At 33.2% G+C, this 18,414-nt stretch overlaps 1 protein-coding gene across 4 annotated transcripts in view; it reads right to left on the bottom strand.

The window, feature by feature from the left end:
* The window catches only part of LOC142349441 (uncharacterized), a 191,354-nt gene extending 183,184 nt beyond the window's left edge, over positions 1-8,170 (bottom strand). For 3 of the 4 annotated variants that reach the window (XM_075400989.1, XM_075400991.1, XM_075400992.1), the window contains exon 1: positions 8,036-8,170. In XM_075400989.1, coding sequence (XP_075257104.1) covers positions 8,036-8,093 — 58 coding nt within the window. In that variant the 5' untranslated portion in view covers positions 8,094-8,170. The remainder of the gene's footprint in view (positions 1-8,035) is intronic. The other variant, XM_075400990.1, reaches the window with a different exon arrangement.
* Positions 8,171-18,414: the final 10,244 nt, after the last annotated feature.

Below are 18,414 nucleotides of genomic sequence, written 5' to 3'. Positions count from 1 at the left end.
ATTTAAAAGACTCATTTCTATATATAAAAATAATGGAAGTTAGAAAGTATAATCCTTTTGTTGATATCAAACCCAAGCCCAAGCCTAATCCAAAACCCAAGGTTTGGTCTAAATCTAAACCAAAGCTTGAAGCTGGAGGTTTATCCAGGATGGATGGAGTCCTATCTCTAAAGAATAAAAAGAAATTAGAAATTTTTTATGCTAAAGGTTTTGTTAATACTAATAAGAAATAGTTAGGTATTAACAAGAGTAACAATTAGAGCTGACTGGCTATAAGTATGAGTATAAGTATATGGTTATGTATAAGTAAAAGTATATAATTATAGCAATAACTATATTGTTCTATAATTTTAAATTATCGCTAAAGTTATATCTAAAAATATAATTATCGCTAGAGTTATATCTAAAATTATAATTATATCTATGACTTAAATTATATCTATGATATTATATCAACCATCTTATTACCATCACTATTAACACTAATAACCTTTCTAGTTAATACTAATGCATGACATATAACATCTGCAACTGCAGCACTAAGCTTAAAATTAAGTTGTATTGGTTGTGGACCTATATGATCCCTTTGATATCTAGTATCGAATACATATATTCTATAATTACTTTTGAATGTTCTATGATTTATATATGGTTTTATATTATGTGGTAGCCCATTATAAACTTTATTGAAGCTAACAATCTCCTTAAAAGCCTCATTATAATTATTGGTTCCATAATTAATATTCATTCTATCCTCGCGATAAAACTCCCAATCTTACAATAACATTCAGTAACATTCATTACATCAAATGTACTTGCTTCATGAGTTGGTTCATTAACATTATTATTTTCAAATTCAACTATAATATATTGCGGTCTTTCCATACCACTTTCCATACCTCGATCAAACAAGAAGTTAGTAGCATTGGGTACATTCTTATAAAATGTCTTTCTTTCATAATAACTAAAGTCTATATTATTCTTTTTACTTAAACCCTTTTGCACAATAATTCTATTATCATTACTAGGATCAATACTAGGTAAAAACCATGATATATCTCTAATTTCTATATTACCATCAATGGCAACTGCACCAGGATTAGCATTAACTCTATATAGAGCTCTATAATTATTATTTCTTTTTAAAATTAGTTTAAATCCTAAACCATATATAATCTTTTCTAAATCATTTACGAAACCAAATAGATCACTCATCTTAATCATCATATACATATGTCCTCGTTGTGCAGCAATATGGTCACCTTTAAGTTGACTATCTCTGTTGCCCTGATTTCTTACAAAACCACTCTCATATTCATCAACAGTACTAGTTAATAACTTATACATCAATAGGTTAGGATGACATTGATCTATATATTCAATTGTCCTACCACCACTAGTTTCAAGCCTCATTGAACTAAACAATGCCATCATACCATAATTAACTAATCTAATATTAGCATCATTAGCAAATACACCACCAGCATCATCTGATACAACAAACTCTATCTCTAGATATGAATCACGCAAACTTAAGTGATTCTCTTCTCTATTGAGTATGATATTAATGTTAGTATTAACCGTATTCATTGTTGCCAGGTTATTTGGTTGATATTTTATAATCTTACTTTTATGTATATCATTTTTGTAACCATAAGTTGCATCCAAATTAAAATCCATTTTTATTAGATAAAAAATGACAGACAACTTGATTCTATATGAACTACACGAAGCTTTAACTAAAACTAAAGAAGAGTATACACTTAACTTTAGAATGGTAAAACCAACAGAAGAGTTTAACTTTAGTGAACCTTTACTTAATACAACAAAATTAGGTTTAATTAGATTATCTGTTTATAATTCGGTGTTTAATGTGAATAGGAGAAATAATCAATTCTTATATGCTAGTGCTGTTATAGAAGATGATGAAGCTTTACCTCAGGCTCTTAGCTCTGACCCTAACCTTAACCCTATCTCCACCTCAAGCCCAAACATTACATCTATACTTAATTATAATTATAAAGGAATCCCGTTGCTATATTCAACTATTACACCGGGAGCATATGAGTTAACTGATATAGCAGAATTAATAAAAGAAGAAACTGATGGTAATGTTATAATAGAACCTGATAAGAATACGATGAAATGTTTAATGGAAATAAAACAAGGAGCACTCAGCTTTGATAAAGAAAACTCACTAGCCTCATTACTAGGATTTAGAAAATTAATTTATAAAAAAAGGTAGATATAAATCTCAAAAAATTATTGATATTATGGGTTTTAGTACTATTAACATTCATTGTAATGTGATATCTGGAGCTAAAGATAATGATAAAGATACAGACATACTATATACTTTTAATCTAACTTTAATCTAACTGAACCACCAGGTTACTTGATAAATATTATACCAACTAATATCTTTTATCAAATTGTAACTAAAGATAGAATAGAATACATAGAATTTCATATTAAAGATGAGCATGGAAGACCTATAGACTTTAATGGTGATGTATTAAGTTTTACTTTACATCTAGTTTACTCTTTATCTTTATCTTAATCTTAATCTTTGACTTAACTAAACTACAAATTCTTCCTATCCCAATTAATTCTTAGTTTACCATTAATATTTTTGTATTAGTTATATCAATGACAATATAATTATAAGGCTCTTTCCATACCTTATTACATATATTAGCAAAATCATTATAACTAAGTTCAACATTATTAAAGAAATCTTGATATATAGATATGAGGACTTTACCTCTCTGTTCAAATAAAATAAATAAATAATTACAGTTCTCTCTAACACTCTGCCTATCCAGAGAGAATAGGTTTTGATTAAGACATATCATATTGCAATTAATATGTCTACCTCTACAAAAGTATTCATTAGTAACTGGTTCTTTGGCTCTAACATCATCGAATATCATTAGTTTCTTTAAGTCTTTGGGTAGTTTATCGGGAGATGGTAAATCTTTTATATCTTTAAAAAATTCAACATCTGCTTTTGGGTTTATTCTTTCTATACCATGGTACTGATCACCAGTAGGTCCAATGATGTATAGTTTATCAAAGTATATACTAGCTAGAACTAGTTTTTTTAATAAGAATGTCTTACCACATTCACTAGGACCAGATATTATACATCTAAAGTTATCTGGGAATGCGGCTTCAGTAATTATATCACCGTCATCATTTAACCATGAATATAGATCATTATTTATGTTTATAGAGATAATGTTAGTAGGACTATTGTTATTAGGTTTAAACTTTTGATGAGGCTTCACCCATGTTTCACCATGTTTTTCATCCAATATATATATATATATATAAAATTATCATTATCATTATCATTATCATTATCATTATCATTATCATTATCATTATCATTATCATTATCATTATCATTATCATTATCATTATCATTATCATTATCATTATCATTATCACTATCACTATCATTAACATTATCATTATCATTATCATTATCATTATCATTATCAATGTCATTACCACTATCATTAGCATTATCATTATCATTATCATTATCAATGACATTATCATTATCATTAACATTAACATTATCTTTATCATTAAAATTATCATTATCATTAACATTAACATTATCTTTATCATTTACATTATCCTTATCATTAACATTAACATTATCTTTATCATTAACATTAACCTCATCATTATCTTTACTACAACCTAAACAAAAACACTCATTATATATTCCTGGATATTTACATTGATTAACTAGAATATTCAAAGCACTTTTAGTTCTAAATCCTCTATCAATATGATAGATCATATATAAACAATAAGCCCCACAATAAGATTCATCATATTGTTGTATTCTCTCATTAGAGCCTAGATCAACATATTCTTCTAAAAATAAAGGTGGAAATTCTACACCAAAACTATCAAAATAATACATAGGACCATCTTCTCTTCTTATAACTAAACCCAATGTGTACCTTCAGTTGGATGTAGATTTAAAATAATGTTAGAGTTAAGTTCACTTACCACTTCTGGTTTATCATCTCTCATTACATTCTCAATTGGTGTTAGACTTATATCTTTACCTATATCTTTTATTCTAATATCACTCATAGCATTATTATCAATATTAAATTTATTATTGAATTCCTCAGAAGTCAGGTTGAGCATTTTTATATAATAAATTTATTAAATCTGAGTCTAATTATAAGTCTAAGTCTAAATCTAAATCAAATCTATATTTATTATATAAAAATGGAAACAGGTAGTGCAGTTTTTGTTTTTATTATTATAATTGGAATTTGTTATATAATATATGATTCAAGACCAAGTAAATATACAAAACTAGAAGAAAGCTTTGGTGGATTTATGAATAGGAGTCTAGTTAGATTTGAAAATGAAAAGTCACCATTACATACTATCGTTTATGGTGGAACTGTTACAGGCATATTTTATTAGACAATATTTAAAATTATACTCAGTCCAAAATCAAGATCAAGATCAAGATCAAGATCGAGATCAAGTTCAAGATCAAGCTAAAATTATAGTTTTAGTGTGTAAAGATGACAGAGACTGGATAGATCCTGAGTCTAATAAGTTTTATACTGGGTTTAATAAATGTGATATAAATATGATCACAAAAAAATAATATGCATAAATTTCAAAATTTTGTAATAGTACTTGATGATATGGGTGATAGGTTAATTAAGGATATAGGTTATTATTTTACTGATGGTAGACATTATAATATTTAAATGATTGTAATGTGTCATAAACCAGCTCAAATAATTAATACAGCAAGAATGAGTTGTGATACTATTTAATTAACAACTTATAATGGACCTGACCTATTTAAAACTTTTAATGAGATATATAAATGTGAACGTGACTTCTATAAAATATTTAGTGAATATAATAGTAACTATTATAATTATACAGATGTAATGTCAGATGAACTTCGTTATGGTATAATTAAAAATAATGAAAAGGAAAATACTTTTAATTTTCTTAGTAGTAATAGAACAATGATATATGATCCAAGAGTTGGTTTCGTTGATTTAAAAGCTCTTAGTTTAAAAGATGATTTAGAGAGAGGAGACATAAATAAACTTATAGCATATATGAAACCACTAATGACTAATGCAACAGATAGAAAGGTTATTAATCACGATAATTATCAGTTTTCTTTTAATAAACTTCTTACTTTAATTAATATTAAAATTCAGAATGATGTTCTAACTAAAGAAATGATTATAGGAAAAGGTATGAAATTTTTATCAAATATTGGTGGAATTATAGGCGCAGGTTTATTTATATTTAATTGTTTTTATCCTAATTCAATATCAAGAAATGCTGGAACTGTAGCAATGGGAGCAAGCACAATGTTGAGTAGAGTAAATACATTAGTTAATGTTGGATATGGAGAAGAGTTGGAAGGTGAAACACGAAGCAGTTATACTGATAGTGAAACATGGTCGAAGACCTATCAGGGAAGCAGTTTGGTAAACCACGAACTTTGTTCGTATACTGATCAGTGTAACTATGACTTCGTCAATGAAGAGATGGGAATTTTGAATAGAAAGGGAGGAAGGTTTTTAAACAAACTATATATAAATAATGAAGAAACTAGAGAAGAGATTATAAATTTTGTTAAAGATAAAAAAAATTAGACCTTGATTTGATTTTAGATAAGAGATGTAAAACTAATACACTCAATACTTTAGGAAATAAATATTTAGCAGAGTGTATCACATCTAAAGATAATACTAAAGATTTAATTGAAATCATGGCTAAATATTACCCTGTGAAGGATTAGGTAAATATTATAGTTTACCCTATTATAAATGCTTTTACAATGTTTAGAGTGTAACTATAAATGTGGAAACAATGCTGTTTTAAAATATCATTATGAATCATTTCATAAAGATAAAACTGATAAAGGTAATTGTGGTAATATAATATTAAGTGGTATTTGTGCTAATAATTTTTCTCCGTTGGGTTGTTCTTTAAAAAATGAATCTAGTTCAAGTTCTAGCTCTAATTCTAGTTCTAACCCTAGTTCTAATTCTAATTCTAATTCTAGTTGTAACCCTAGTTCTAGTTCTAATCCTAATTCTAACTCTAGTTCTAACCCTAGTTCTAGCTCTAGTTCTAGTTCTGGTTCTGGTTCTAACCCCAGTTCTAGCTCTAGTTCTGGTTCTGGTTCTATCTATGACTATAACTCCAACTCAGATCCTAACCCCAACCCTAACCCTAACCTTATCACCAACCCTAACCCTAACCTTAACCCCAGCTCAGAAGTATTAACTAGATGTTGTAATAAGTGTAATTATATAAAACCACTAAATAATTTCGATGAGGTTAAGTATACATGTAGAAGTTGTACTTCAGCTAAAGTTAATTGTCCATATTGTGCTTCTGTTGTGAGATATGATGGGATACGGGCTCATGTAAAGAAACAACATCCAGATATAGAATTAACTAGAGGATTTAGTAGAAATCTGCAAAGCAGGTTCCCTGATATAACTGATCGGTGTAGCCGATTCGCGGATAAAACATTTAATCCTAGTTGGCAAAGTCCTAGAGCTGTAAACCCTTTAGTTATTAACCAAACAGAGGTTCTGCGAAGCAGTTTCACTGATAGTTGTTCATGTAAATACTATAATTTTGTATCATTTCTTATTAATAATGGAATAAATATAGAAAAAATAAAAGAAAATATAATATTATTGAAAAGTATAGATAATTTAAAGTAAAAAGTATAAAAAAATAAAAAAATATCAAAAAAGAGGGATTCACTCTTTAAGAGCGAAAAAGAGCGATCTTTTCTACTGGGGATCTTAAAGAGTGAAATATAATTTTTGCTTTGATTTTTTTTTATTTTTTGTTTTATTTTTGATTTTAATTTTAATTTTTATCAAATTTAGAGCTAATATATAGTAGTGGATAAAACAAGGCTTCCAGAAATCAGTAAAATTTGGCCAGATTCGACATGCGTGATTAGCGCTTGGAGAAAGGGTCAAATTTTTGCTGGTGGCTGGAAGCCTTGTTTTATCCACTACTCCCCTAAGCTGGGGTGGGGGACAGAGTAAAAAATCTATTCCCCCCCACCCATTTTGTGGACATAAAACTTGCAAGCCCCCGCGCGCACGTGCTATTTTTGGGTCTGTCCCATCATATAGTCCCCCTCAGCTTAGTGGTCAGATAATCTATAACCCCCTCCCCCCAATCACCGTAATTAAACCTTAATGGGGGGTTAAAATTTCGTGGGGGGCTATAATGGGGAAGACCCTATTTACACATAGTAACGTTCTTAAACGTGCTTGCAATGCATAAAATTGTAATTGAGGGGCATAAAATATTGAGACAACATAATAGATCCCCAGAAACTCTTTTCAGTTTGTGAGCCCTGCCTTCGCTGATTGGATGTACATATCTTTTCCAACCCCTAGTGCACCTGCCATATTTTTGAATAATTTTTTATCGCGAGTAGCCGCAAATCTTATTCGTAGATTCATGCTCAGCTGAACGTTTGGCCCTTTCCCATTAGAGCCCCTCCATGAAATTATAGCCGCTGTTATGGTATAATGAACATGATGGGGAGGGGCTATACGTTATTTGACTACTAAGCTGTGGGCTATAATGGGAAGGAGCCCAATTTTGTTGCTATAATCTTAGTCCCCCAACGTGGTTGTTGCTATTTTGCTAGACGCAGGATCAAGTAATATAACAGCACATAATATTAGTTCGGATCTATTCTTTTTTGCACCCCCCCCCCCCCTCCTCCTCCCCCCCCCCCCCCCCAGCTTAGTGAGCATAAATTTTTTATGACCCCCATGCGCACGTGCTATTTTCTTACATAGTAACGTGCTATATAACAACATAAAATTTGTAACTGGGGGCGTAAAAAACACTGGGGGGACGAAACAGAATAGGGTGCAATATTCGCCCCTTGGGAGCGAGAGAAGCAGCTAGACTAAAAATCAATCCATTTTCATTTTTCTTTCTTTTGATTGACAGAATTTGGTGCCTAGTTTTTCCAAGTTGTTGTCATAAACATCTTTGTTCAGCTCATAATAGTCTGTCATTTTTGATATTGTTATACTTTGTTTCTATGTTTCAGCCTGAGGGCTTTATCTAATTTGAAAATAATTTCACGTGCGCATTATCCCAAATTGAATCTATTTGCAGCCAATAAGCGGTTTGAACTCTTTTCTTCTGAGGTCCCCAGCTCAGAAGACAAGAAATGTGGGGTCTTTCCCATTATAGCCCCCCATGAAATTCTAGCCACCCATTATGGTATAATTACCATGTTGGGGGGGGGGGGGGCTATAGGTTATCTGACCACTAAGCTGGGGGGGGGCTATAATGGGAAAGACTCGAAATGTGTAGATATAAAAGATATAATTTTGTGGATGGGGGCTATAATGTGAAAGATACCTAATTTGTTTCCCAGTGTTTTTGTATGATCCCATTTGGAAATTAAGGGTTATTATATAGCACTTCAGCTGACCCCAGCAACCTCTGATCAGAGCACTTCCAGACCTGGTCCACTAATCAATCCATGCCAGACCGAAATGACCTTTGATCGGAACTTCAAGTGATCCAATAAATAGTGCGATCTTTGTGCGATTGTAGCTATTTCAGACCAGATGATGCGAGACCACAGCGCCATGTGATCAAAACTTTGTGCGACCCAAATTTTTGGTGCAACTTCAGTGGAACCAACGCTCCTTCTGATCAGACTAACTCCCATACTTTGCCTTGCGATAAGACTATTATCTAATACATCCCGGGTCGAGGTTTTGTCAAAAAATAATGTACGATTAGCGGTGAATAGCGGTGAAAAAAAACTTTTTTCATCGCAAAGCGCCCGCATCTTTTAGCGTTGAATGCGCTGAAAGCGGTGAATTTTTGTAAGATTTGCGGTGAAAAATATTTTTTCACCGCATTCACCGGATTTCTTACAAAAAAGAAACGTCCGTACACGGATTCGAACTACTCACCTCCTGAGTGTCTCCAACTTCTTATTCCTCTCCGCCATCTGTCACTTACTTCATTCATAATTCTTGTGAATTAAGATAAGCGTTTGAATTTAGCGGTGAATATTTGTAAGGTTTGCGATTTTACCGGTGACAAATAATTTTTCACCGCATTCTGCTGATGGCGCTGATTTTTTTTCACCGCATTCTGCTGGTAGCGGTGAAAAATTTGCTTTCACCGCTTAAGCGGTGAAAAAAAAATTTCACCGCTCAAATATTTTTTGTCACCGCATTCATCGCATTGAGCGCAAATCTTACATTTTTACTCAAATTCACCGCAAATCTTACATCTTTTAGCAATTTTTAGCGGTGACACCTCAACCCGGGATGTTCAAAGAAAGTAAAAAAGTAAATCTTGTTGGTTTTAGGGCAGAAATAATCGACGAAATTAACATAGCCAACAGATTGCCGGATAATAGCCGCGATAGAAGCTTGTGGCCTTCCATGAATTCAAACAACTAAAGAAATAAGATAGACAGATTCGGATTGTCAATTTTATGACACATACGCTCTATAAAGAAAAAGTTCCACTAGAGTTTTTTCAAATTTAGTATTCTAAATCAAAGACCCAAGACTGTATACTCAAGCATTAGGGCATTTACCTTTGCCATTACTTGGAAGCACACAATTGATCTTTAAGTACTAAATGTTCATAAAATTTAATAAATGATATCAGAAGTCAATTTTTTTAGTGATATAGGTCACGCAATTGACCTAAAAGCAGAACAAATGACGTCACGTAAATAATTTTTAACTGCAAAGGAGTAAAATTACCTTCCAGGAATTCCAAGAATTCACGTCGTAAGAATCATCGATGGAGACGACGAATTAAAAAAACAAAGCAGGACAAGACCTGAAATGCAATCCAAAGAATTGAATAAAAAACTACCTGACCAGCAGATCTATTGAACAATACCAGCTAATTAAGAAACAAAATCATATCAAAAGGTGAGAACATAAAACAACCAAACACACTAACCAAAAGTATACTCATAGCTTAAACTCTTGATGCTTTTAACACCAAGACAAAATTTGATCCCTTTAAACATACCTTTTTCAAAATATTTTCAAAATCAATTTTTCCGATGAGACTTGTCCAAGATTATATCTGCAAGACCTGAAAAAAATTCTTTAGCCCTTGAAGAACGATTAACTCAGAGAATGATAGAAAAATAAAAAAAATGAAATCAATTGTAAATTTTAATGAAATGTTGCTAACAAATGTGATAATGAAATCTGCAAAACTATTTCTGTTTCTCTAGGGGCTAGCCATTCAACCAATTCTAAGCCTTAGAGAAATCGTTGGCTCATAAAGATCGATAGGCAATAATCTTTACAAAAAAAGTTCACATTTCAAAAAACAGAAATTTTTTTGTTCTATTAAAAGGTTGAGAGCCAATCCACTGCCCCTAGCAACTATGCTGTAACATACTATCAAACCGTGGATGAGGTTACCTGGCTACTGAGGCAAAAACTGAATAAAATACAAATATTTTTGAAAAAACTTGAAAAACTGCAATTTTTATTAAAACAGTTCTGAAATTCGTAATAATTAATTTGTTGAAGGCAAATCAATCGAACCTATATAGCATGCAATAACGTTTACTTAGACCACAGAATAGGTTTTCTGGGCCTTGAGGCTGGAAAAATATCAAAAAGTGAAAAAAAATTTAATAAAAAAAATTGTAGATTTTATTAGATAATACTGAAATTCCAAATATTAAAATGCTGAATACCATTCCATTGTTACTAGCAACTATGCACTGAGCTATTATTAAACCACAAAGGAGATTCACTGGTCCATGTGGCTCGAAACCTCAAAAAAGACAAAAAATATTAAAACTTGAAAATTTTGCAAGATTTTTCAAAAAATTGCCAAAATTTGACAATAAAATAATGAAAACCGTTCCATAGCCAATAAAAAAAATTAAGTAAGCTATCATCAAACCCTTTAGGAGGTTCTGGGGCTTAAAAACTCAAGTAATGGCAATAAATTTTGAAAAGTTTGAAATAAACTGAAAGATTTACAAAAAAGTTGCTATTTTAGAAAATTGAAAGTCATTCTATTGCCATTAGAAACTATGAAGCTTGAATAATGACAAAAATACTAAAAAAAAATGCATTTTCTTTAAAAATGCCAAAATTTGTGATGTTATATTGTTGAAAACAATTCCATTTCCAATAGAAAATATGCAGTAGCTTATTATCAAATCCTAGAGGAGGTTCCTTGACACCTAGGTCTGAAAAACAGTTTCATCAACTAACTTCAACTTAAAACTACTCAAACAATAAACCTAAAAAAATCACAAAAAACTGCACCGTTTTGAGCCCAAAACCCCTAACCTTTAATTAAGGCTAATTCAGTGGCCGTTTTGAAAGACCAAAATCATTGAAAAATGTGTGAACTAAACAAAAGAGTAGTCCTAGAATGGACAAGGAGTAACTTGGGGAAATCATTTAAAACAAAAACAGATCAAAAAATAAGAAAACACAGAATATCAAATTTAAAATGCGTCATGTGAACAAAAAATTACTAGCGAGAAACAGTAATTTGGTATAAAAAAGGGCCTAGAAAGAACTAAGAATGGATTGGCAAATGTTTCAGCCACTTCAAATCAGCAACAAGAGCCATCGGACTGCAATAAAAAACTTTTGGAACTGAAAAACTAAAAAATTTTCAAAATTCAAAAAAGGTCAAAACTGAAAAGTTTCACATGTTAGGACCAAAAATTTGTCCATCTTCCCAATTTTGGGAAGAGAAAACCTGAGGAACCCAAGGTTTTAGCTTTTTTAAACGCTAAGTCATTCATGGATCGAACAAAGTTGTGACATCAAACCCAAAAGTAAAGTGTGGCTATATGAACTTATATGGTCCAAAAATAGCATTTTTCAATGGATATTTTGTCATTTATTGTGAAAATACCTAAATTGTTTGATTTATAATAATACAGTTTTCCATTAAAGTTCACTTTTTTGACATTTGAGGCATTTCAGCTACTTTATTACCATACGTGCCATTTACTATGGAAACACGAACTTAAATCACTGACTTGATTAACCAATCAGAAACGAGTAGCAGTAAAGTTATAACGATATATATTTGATCATTTTATGTAAACTAATTGTTTCAATACTGCAACCAAATTTAATTTCGAACCATTAGAAACTCTTATAAACAGCAGTTGGCTCTCAGATTGAACTAAAATTCAATTCTTTAACAACTTTAGTCTTTTTGCTAAGTGTTTCGAGATATTTCGAGTTTTAATTTTGTTGAGCTTTCCTGAAAAGAATTAGCAACATTGCTAACACTGGTTGAAGCCTTACAAACTTCAGCAGGTATTGAACATCAAACTTAAGGTCAACATTCAATCAAACTTAAGGTCAACCTTCTTTTAGAACGTCCGAGCAACTAATTGTTTCTACGATGTTTTTAGTCAATCGAACCCAGTGAAGAACCAGGCCGGCGTAAAGTTCGAGAACCAGACTCTAATATTTCGGTCGGCTGAGATTCTTGAGCAGCCGCAACATTTGGTCCGCCGACCTGGACAACAACAAGAACAGCAACGATTCTCAATGTGGACCAGAACGAAATATAACGCCGGCTGGAAAGATAAAGAGGCCCGATAGACATTGGAAAACGACTGAATACAAGATGTCAGGCCAACTCTGGAGACTAGAAAATCAGCAAGCTGAATTGCTCAAAAATTTTTGAAGGACATCTTGCTGATGTGTAAAGTCACCCAGCCCAGAACAAAACAGTGTCTGCCAAAAAAGCATATCGATACTTTTTTGAGAATTACTATGAACTCAAGGAAAACAGAAAACAATTGTGGCAACTCCGACAACTAAAGTATGTGGAGAGATTCAATGAAGACAGTGAAGTAAAGTTGGGTGGAAAGAGTGAGACACTCACATGGTTAGTTGAACCAATACCAAAACTGGAAAAAATTGAACTGTGTCTCATTGAAATAGTTAACCATCGGAAAGACATATTACGACTGCATCAATTGAGGCTAGATTTGGAATTATTTCATACTGAATTGTCAGCTTTTGAAAAGAGTCGGAAGCAGAGAATCTTAGTGGCCCTATTAAGCCAACATTGTGTAACAAATTGGAAAAATTCTTTCAGAAGCCGGACACGAAACAATCAGAAGTTAATGCACTTTTGAAACTAGACGTTGAAGTTGAAGGTTGTCAGTTCTTCAGTAATGGCAGAAATTTTTATCTAACTCTCTTGAAACAGTACGGCCAAACCGCAGAGAGTTGAAATCATTCATCTTCAGTGTCATCATCTGCAAGTGAAAGAGATCAAAATGAGACTGTAATTGATACAGGAAATGGACCACTAGAAAATGTCGAAAGGAATGTTGAGATCTCTTCCAAGCATTCTGCTACACACGGCAGCACGAGAGAATCCAGTATAGCTAACCCCAGTTCATCAAGAAGGCGAGAGATCTATAAAATGGAGCTAGCAAACCTAAGAGTTAACAAAGATGCAGAACAATGATTGCGAGAACGGCAGAATCAATTGATATCAAACGTCAATAATTTTAACTACTTCGACGGCAAGAAGAATTACGTTTACGGTAACAACAACTCCAAAAAAACAATAACAACAAGAACAAGATTTACGTTTAAAGTTTAAAGTGCAAAAGCAAGGAGACGAACTACGATTGCGACATCTTGAGTGAGCACATGAATTTGCAAGAAGGAAAGCTGAAGCCGACGATGGGCAAAGGCGCCAAAAAATTGAGCTCAAAAAAGGAAGTTCAACATCATCTGGGTTGCAGGCAGATGACTTACAAAGTGTCGGATCAAGAAGCAATCTGGGATGAATGACAGGCTGAGCAGATTTTGTAGCCCAAAGTCGGGCCCTGGTCGGCCACTATCTCAAAGGTTGAGAGCCAATCCACTGCCCCTAGCAACTATGCTGTAACATACTATCAAACCGTGGATGAGGTTACCGGGCTACTGAGGCAAAAACTGAATAAAATACAAATATTTTCAAAAAACTTGAAAAACTGCAATTTTTTATTAAAACAGTTCTGAAATTCGTAATAATTAATTTGTTGAAGGCAAATCAATCGAACCTATATAGCATGCAATAACGTTTACTTAGACCACAGAATAGGATTTCTGGGCCTTGAGGCTGGAAAAATATCAAAAAGTGAAAAAAATTTAATAAAAAAAAATTGCAGATTTTATTAGATAATACTGAAATTCCAAATATTAAAATGCTGAATACCATTCCATTGTTACTAGCAACTATGCACTGAGCTATTATTAAACCACAAAGGAGATTCACTGGTCCATGTGGCTCGAAACCTCAAAAAAGACAAAAAATATTAAAACTTGAAAATTTTGCAAGATTTTTCAAAAAATTGCCAAAATTTGACAATAAAATAATGAAAACCGTTCCATAGCCAATAAAAAAAATTAAGTAAGCTATCATCAAACCCTTTAGGAGGTTCTGGGGCTTAAAAACTCAAGTAATGGCAATAAATTTCGAAAAGTTTGAAATAAACTGAAAGATTTACAAAAAAAAGTTGATATTTTAGAAAATTGAAAGTCATTCCATTGCCACTAGAAACTATGCAGCTTGAATAATGACAAAAATACTAAAAAAACTGCAATTTTCTTTTAAAAATGACAAAATTTGTGATGTTATAATGTTGAAAACAATTCCATTTCCAATAGAAAATATGCAGTAACTTATTATCAAATCCTAGAGGAGGTTCCTTGACACCTAGGTCTGAAAAACAGTTTCTTCAACTAACTTCAACTTTAGACTACTCAAACAAAAAACCTAAAAAATCACAAAAAACTGCACCATTTGGAGCCCAAAACCCCTAAACTTTAATTAAGGCCAATTCAGTGGCCGTTTTGAAAGACCAAAATTATTGAAAAATGTGTGAAAACCTTTAAAAAACATAACAGGACAAGTCCTGACACACGATTTGAAGAATTTTTCTGGACTAAACAAAAGACTATTCCTAGAATGGACAAAGAGTGACTTGGGGAAATCATTTAAAACAAAAACAGATCAAAAAATAAGAAAACACAGAATATCAAATTTAAAATGCATCATGTGAACAAAAAATTACTAGCGAGAAACAGTAATTTGGTATAAAAAAGGGCCTAGAAAGAACTATGAATGGATTGGCAAATGTTTAAGCCACTTCAAATCAGCAACAAGAGCCATCGGACTGCAATAAAAAACTTTTGGAACTGAAAAACTAAGAAATTGTCAAAATTCAAAAAAAGGTCAAAACTGAAAAGTTTCACATGTTAGGACCGAAAATTTGTCCATCTTCCCAATTTTGGGAAGAGAAAACCTGAAGAACCCAAGGCTTTAGCTTTTTTAAACGCTAAGTCATTCATGGATCGAACAAAAGTTGTGACATCAAACCCAAAAGTAAAGTGTGGCTATATGAACTTATATGGTCCAAAAATGGCATTTTTCAATGGATATTTTGTCATTTATTGTGAAAATACCTAAATTGTTTGATTTATGATAATATAGGTTTCCATTAAAGTTCACTTTTTCGACATTTGAGGCATTTCAGCTACGTTATTACCATACGTGCCATTTACTATGGAAACACGAACTTAAATCACCTACTTGATTAACCAATCAGAAACGAGTAGCAGCAAAGTTATAACGATATACATTTGATTATTTACTGTAAACTAATTGTTTCAAAACTGCAACCAAATTTAATTTCGAACCATTGGAAACTCTTATAAACAGCAGTTGGCTCTCAGTTTGAACTAAAATTCAATTATTTAACAACTTTAGTCTTTTTGCTAAGTGTTTCGAGATATTTCGAGTTTTAATTTTGTTGAGCTTTCCTGAAAAGAATTAGCAACATTGCTAACACTGGTTGAAGCCTTACAAACTTCAGCAGGTATTGAACATAGATTATCACAAGAGATTTTATTGACTTCAATCAAAACTAAAGTCAACCTTCTTTTAGAACGTCCGAGCAACTAATTGTTTTTACGATGTTTTTAGTCAATCGAACCCAGTGAAGAACCAGGCCGGCGTAAAGCTCGAGAACCCGACTGTAATATTTCGGTCGGCTGAGATTCTTGAGCAGCCGCAACATTTGGTCCGCCGACCTGGACAACAACAAGAACAGCAACGATTCTCAATGTGGACCATAACGAAATATAACGCTGGCTGGATAGATAAAGAGGCCCGATAGACATTGGAAAACGACTGAGTACAAGATGTCAGGCCAACTCTGGAGACTAGAAAATGAGCAAGCTGAATTGCTCAAAAATTTTTGAAGGACATCTTGCTGATGTATAAAGTCACCCAGCCCAGAACAAAACAGTGTCTGCCAAAAAAAGCATATCGATATTTTTTTGAGAATTACTATGAACTCCAGGAAAACAGAAAACAATTGCGGCAACTCCGAAAGCTAAAGTATGTAGAAATATTCAATGAAGACAGTGAAGTAAAGTTGGGCGGAAAGAGTGAGACACTCAAATGGTTAGTTGAACCAATACCAAAACTGGAAAAAATTGAACTGTGTCTCATTGAAATAGTTAACCATCGGAAAGACATATTACGACTGCATCAATTGAGGCTAGATTTGGAATTAATTCATACTGAATTGTCAGTTTTTGAAAAAAGTTGGAAGCAGAGAATCTTAGTGGCTCTATTAAGCCAACATTGTGTAACAAATTGGAAAAATTCTTTCAGAAGCCGTACACGAAACAATCAGAAGTTAATGCACTTTTGAAACTAGACGTTGAAGTTGAAGGTTGTCAGTTCTTCAGTAATGGCAGAAATTTGTATCTAGCTCTCTTGAAACAGTACGACTAAACCGCAGTGAGTTGAAATCATTCATCTTTAGTGTCATCGTCTGCAAGTGAAAGAGATCAAAATGAGACTCTAATTGATACAGGAAGTGGACCACTAGAAAACGTCGAAGGGAATGATGAGATCTCTTCCAAGCATTCTGCTACACACGGCAGCACGAGAGAATCCAGTATAGCTAACTCCAGTTCATCAAGAAGGCGAGAGATCTATAAAATGGAGCTAGCAAACCTAAGAGTTAACAAAGATGCAGAACAATGATTGCGAGAGCGGCAGAATCAATTAATATCAAACGTCAACAATTTTAACTACTTCGACGGCAAAAAGAATTACGTTTACGGTAAAAACAACTCCAAAAAAAACAATAACAACAAGAACAAGATTTACGTCTAAAGTTGCAACAGCAAGGAGACGAACTATGTTTGCGACATCTTGAGCGAGCACATGAAATTGCATGAAGGAAAGCTGAAGCCGACGATGGGCAAAGGCGCCAAAAAATTGAGCTCAAAAAAGGAAGTTCAACATCATCTGGGTCGCAGGCAGATGACTTACAAGGTGTCGGATCAAGATGCAATCTGGGATGAATGACAGGCTGAGCAGATTTTGTAGCCCAAAGTCGGGCCCTGGTCGGCCACTATCTCATAATGTTATTATCGACCCTCCTAAGGATATCACACATGAGAGAGGTGACAAACGTTTCAGTGCCTACCCAAAAACTACCCCTCTTTTTCAAACGGGTGTAGCACTTTTCTCAACGCAACTGCAAGATTCGATTATCTCAAGAAACCAAAAATCCCTCAATCAATTAGGGTGAAAAACCACAGACGCTCTTGCCCAAGAGGATTTTCCAGCAACAAGGACCATCATCATTCCCAAATCGGCAGAGAAGCCAGCGTCCTAAGTACAACTCTCGCAATAGATAGATGAAGAGCCAAAACCAAACCACAGTGAGCCAAACTACGCCACAAGTAAATTACCAATTGAGTGGTAATCCAAGAGGATTACCAAACTCAAGTTAATGGAGTCTTCAGGAGACAACTTAGAGTGGCCCGGGTGACAGAACTGTTTGATATCATAGTTCATCAAAGGCGGCTGAACAATACTGAAAAGATGCAGTATCTAAAGACTAGCTTCACCGATCAAGCAAAGACAAAAATAGCTGGATTGGCTTTCAACTCACAGTTATATTATCAAACTTGGGAAATTCTCTGAAAAAAGATAGCCGAAAATCATAGTCGAATCGCACTTTAAGAAGATATACAGTCACTCTCCAGTTAAACTCGACGATTCCAGTGGCCTTGTTTGTTTTGCAAACGTAGTCAAAACATAGCTAACATTTTGACTCGATTTGGATATCAGCTTGATCTGGAATTGGAGAGAGAGTTATGAGTTCAGCAACCAGAAAACTTCATCCTCAGCTGAAACAGCAGTGGCCCTGACACCTACATGATCATATACTGCTGGCAGCAAACTTGATTGGGTTAAAAGATTGGTTACAATCAACAGCTTTCATACATGAGGACTTGTTAGCACAGAGAA

Source organism: Convolutriloba macropyga, chromosome 11 (genome assembly GCF_964194025.1).
Source record: "Convolutriloba macropyga chromosome 11, txConMacr16.3, whole genome shotgun sequence".
In the NCBI taxonomy this organism is placed as follows: Eukaryota; Metazoa; Xenacoelomorpha; order Acoela; family Convolutidae; genus Convolutriloba; species Convolutriloba macropyga.
The sequence above is the reverse complement of the archived record's forward strand: the minus strand, read 5'-3'. Positions and strand labels throughout refer to the sequence as shown.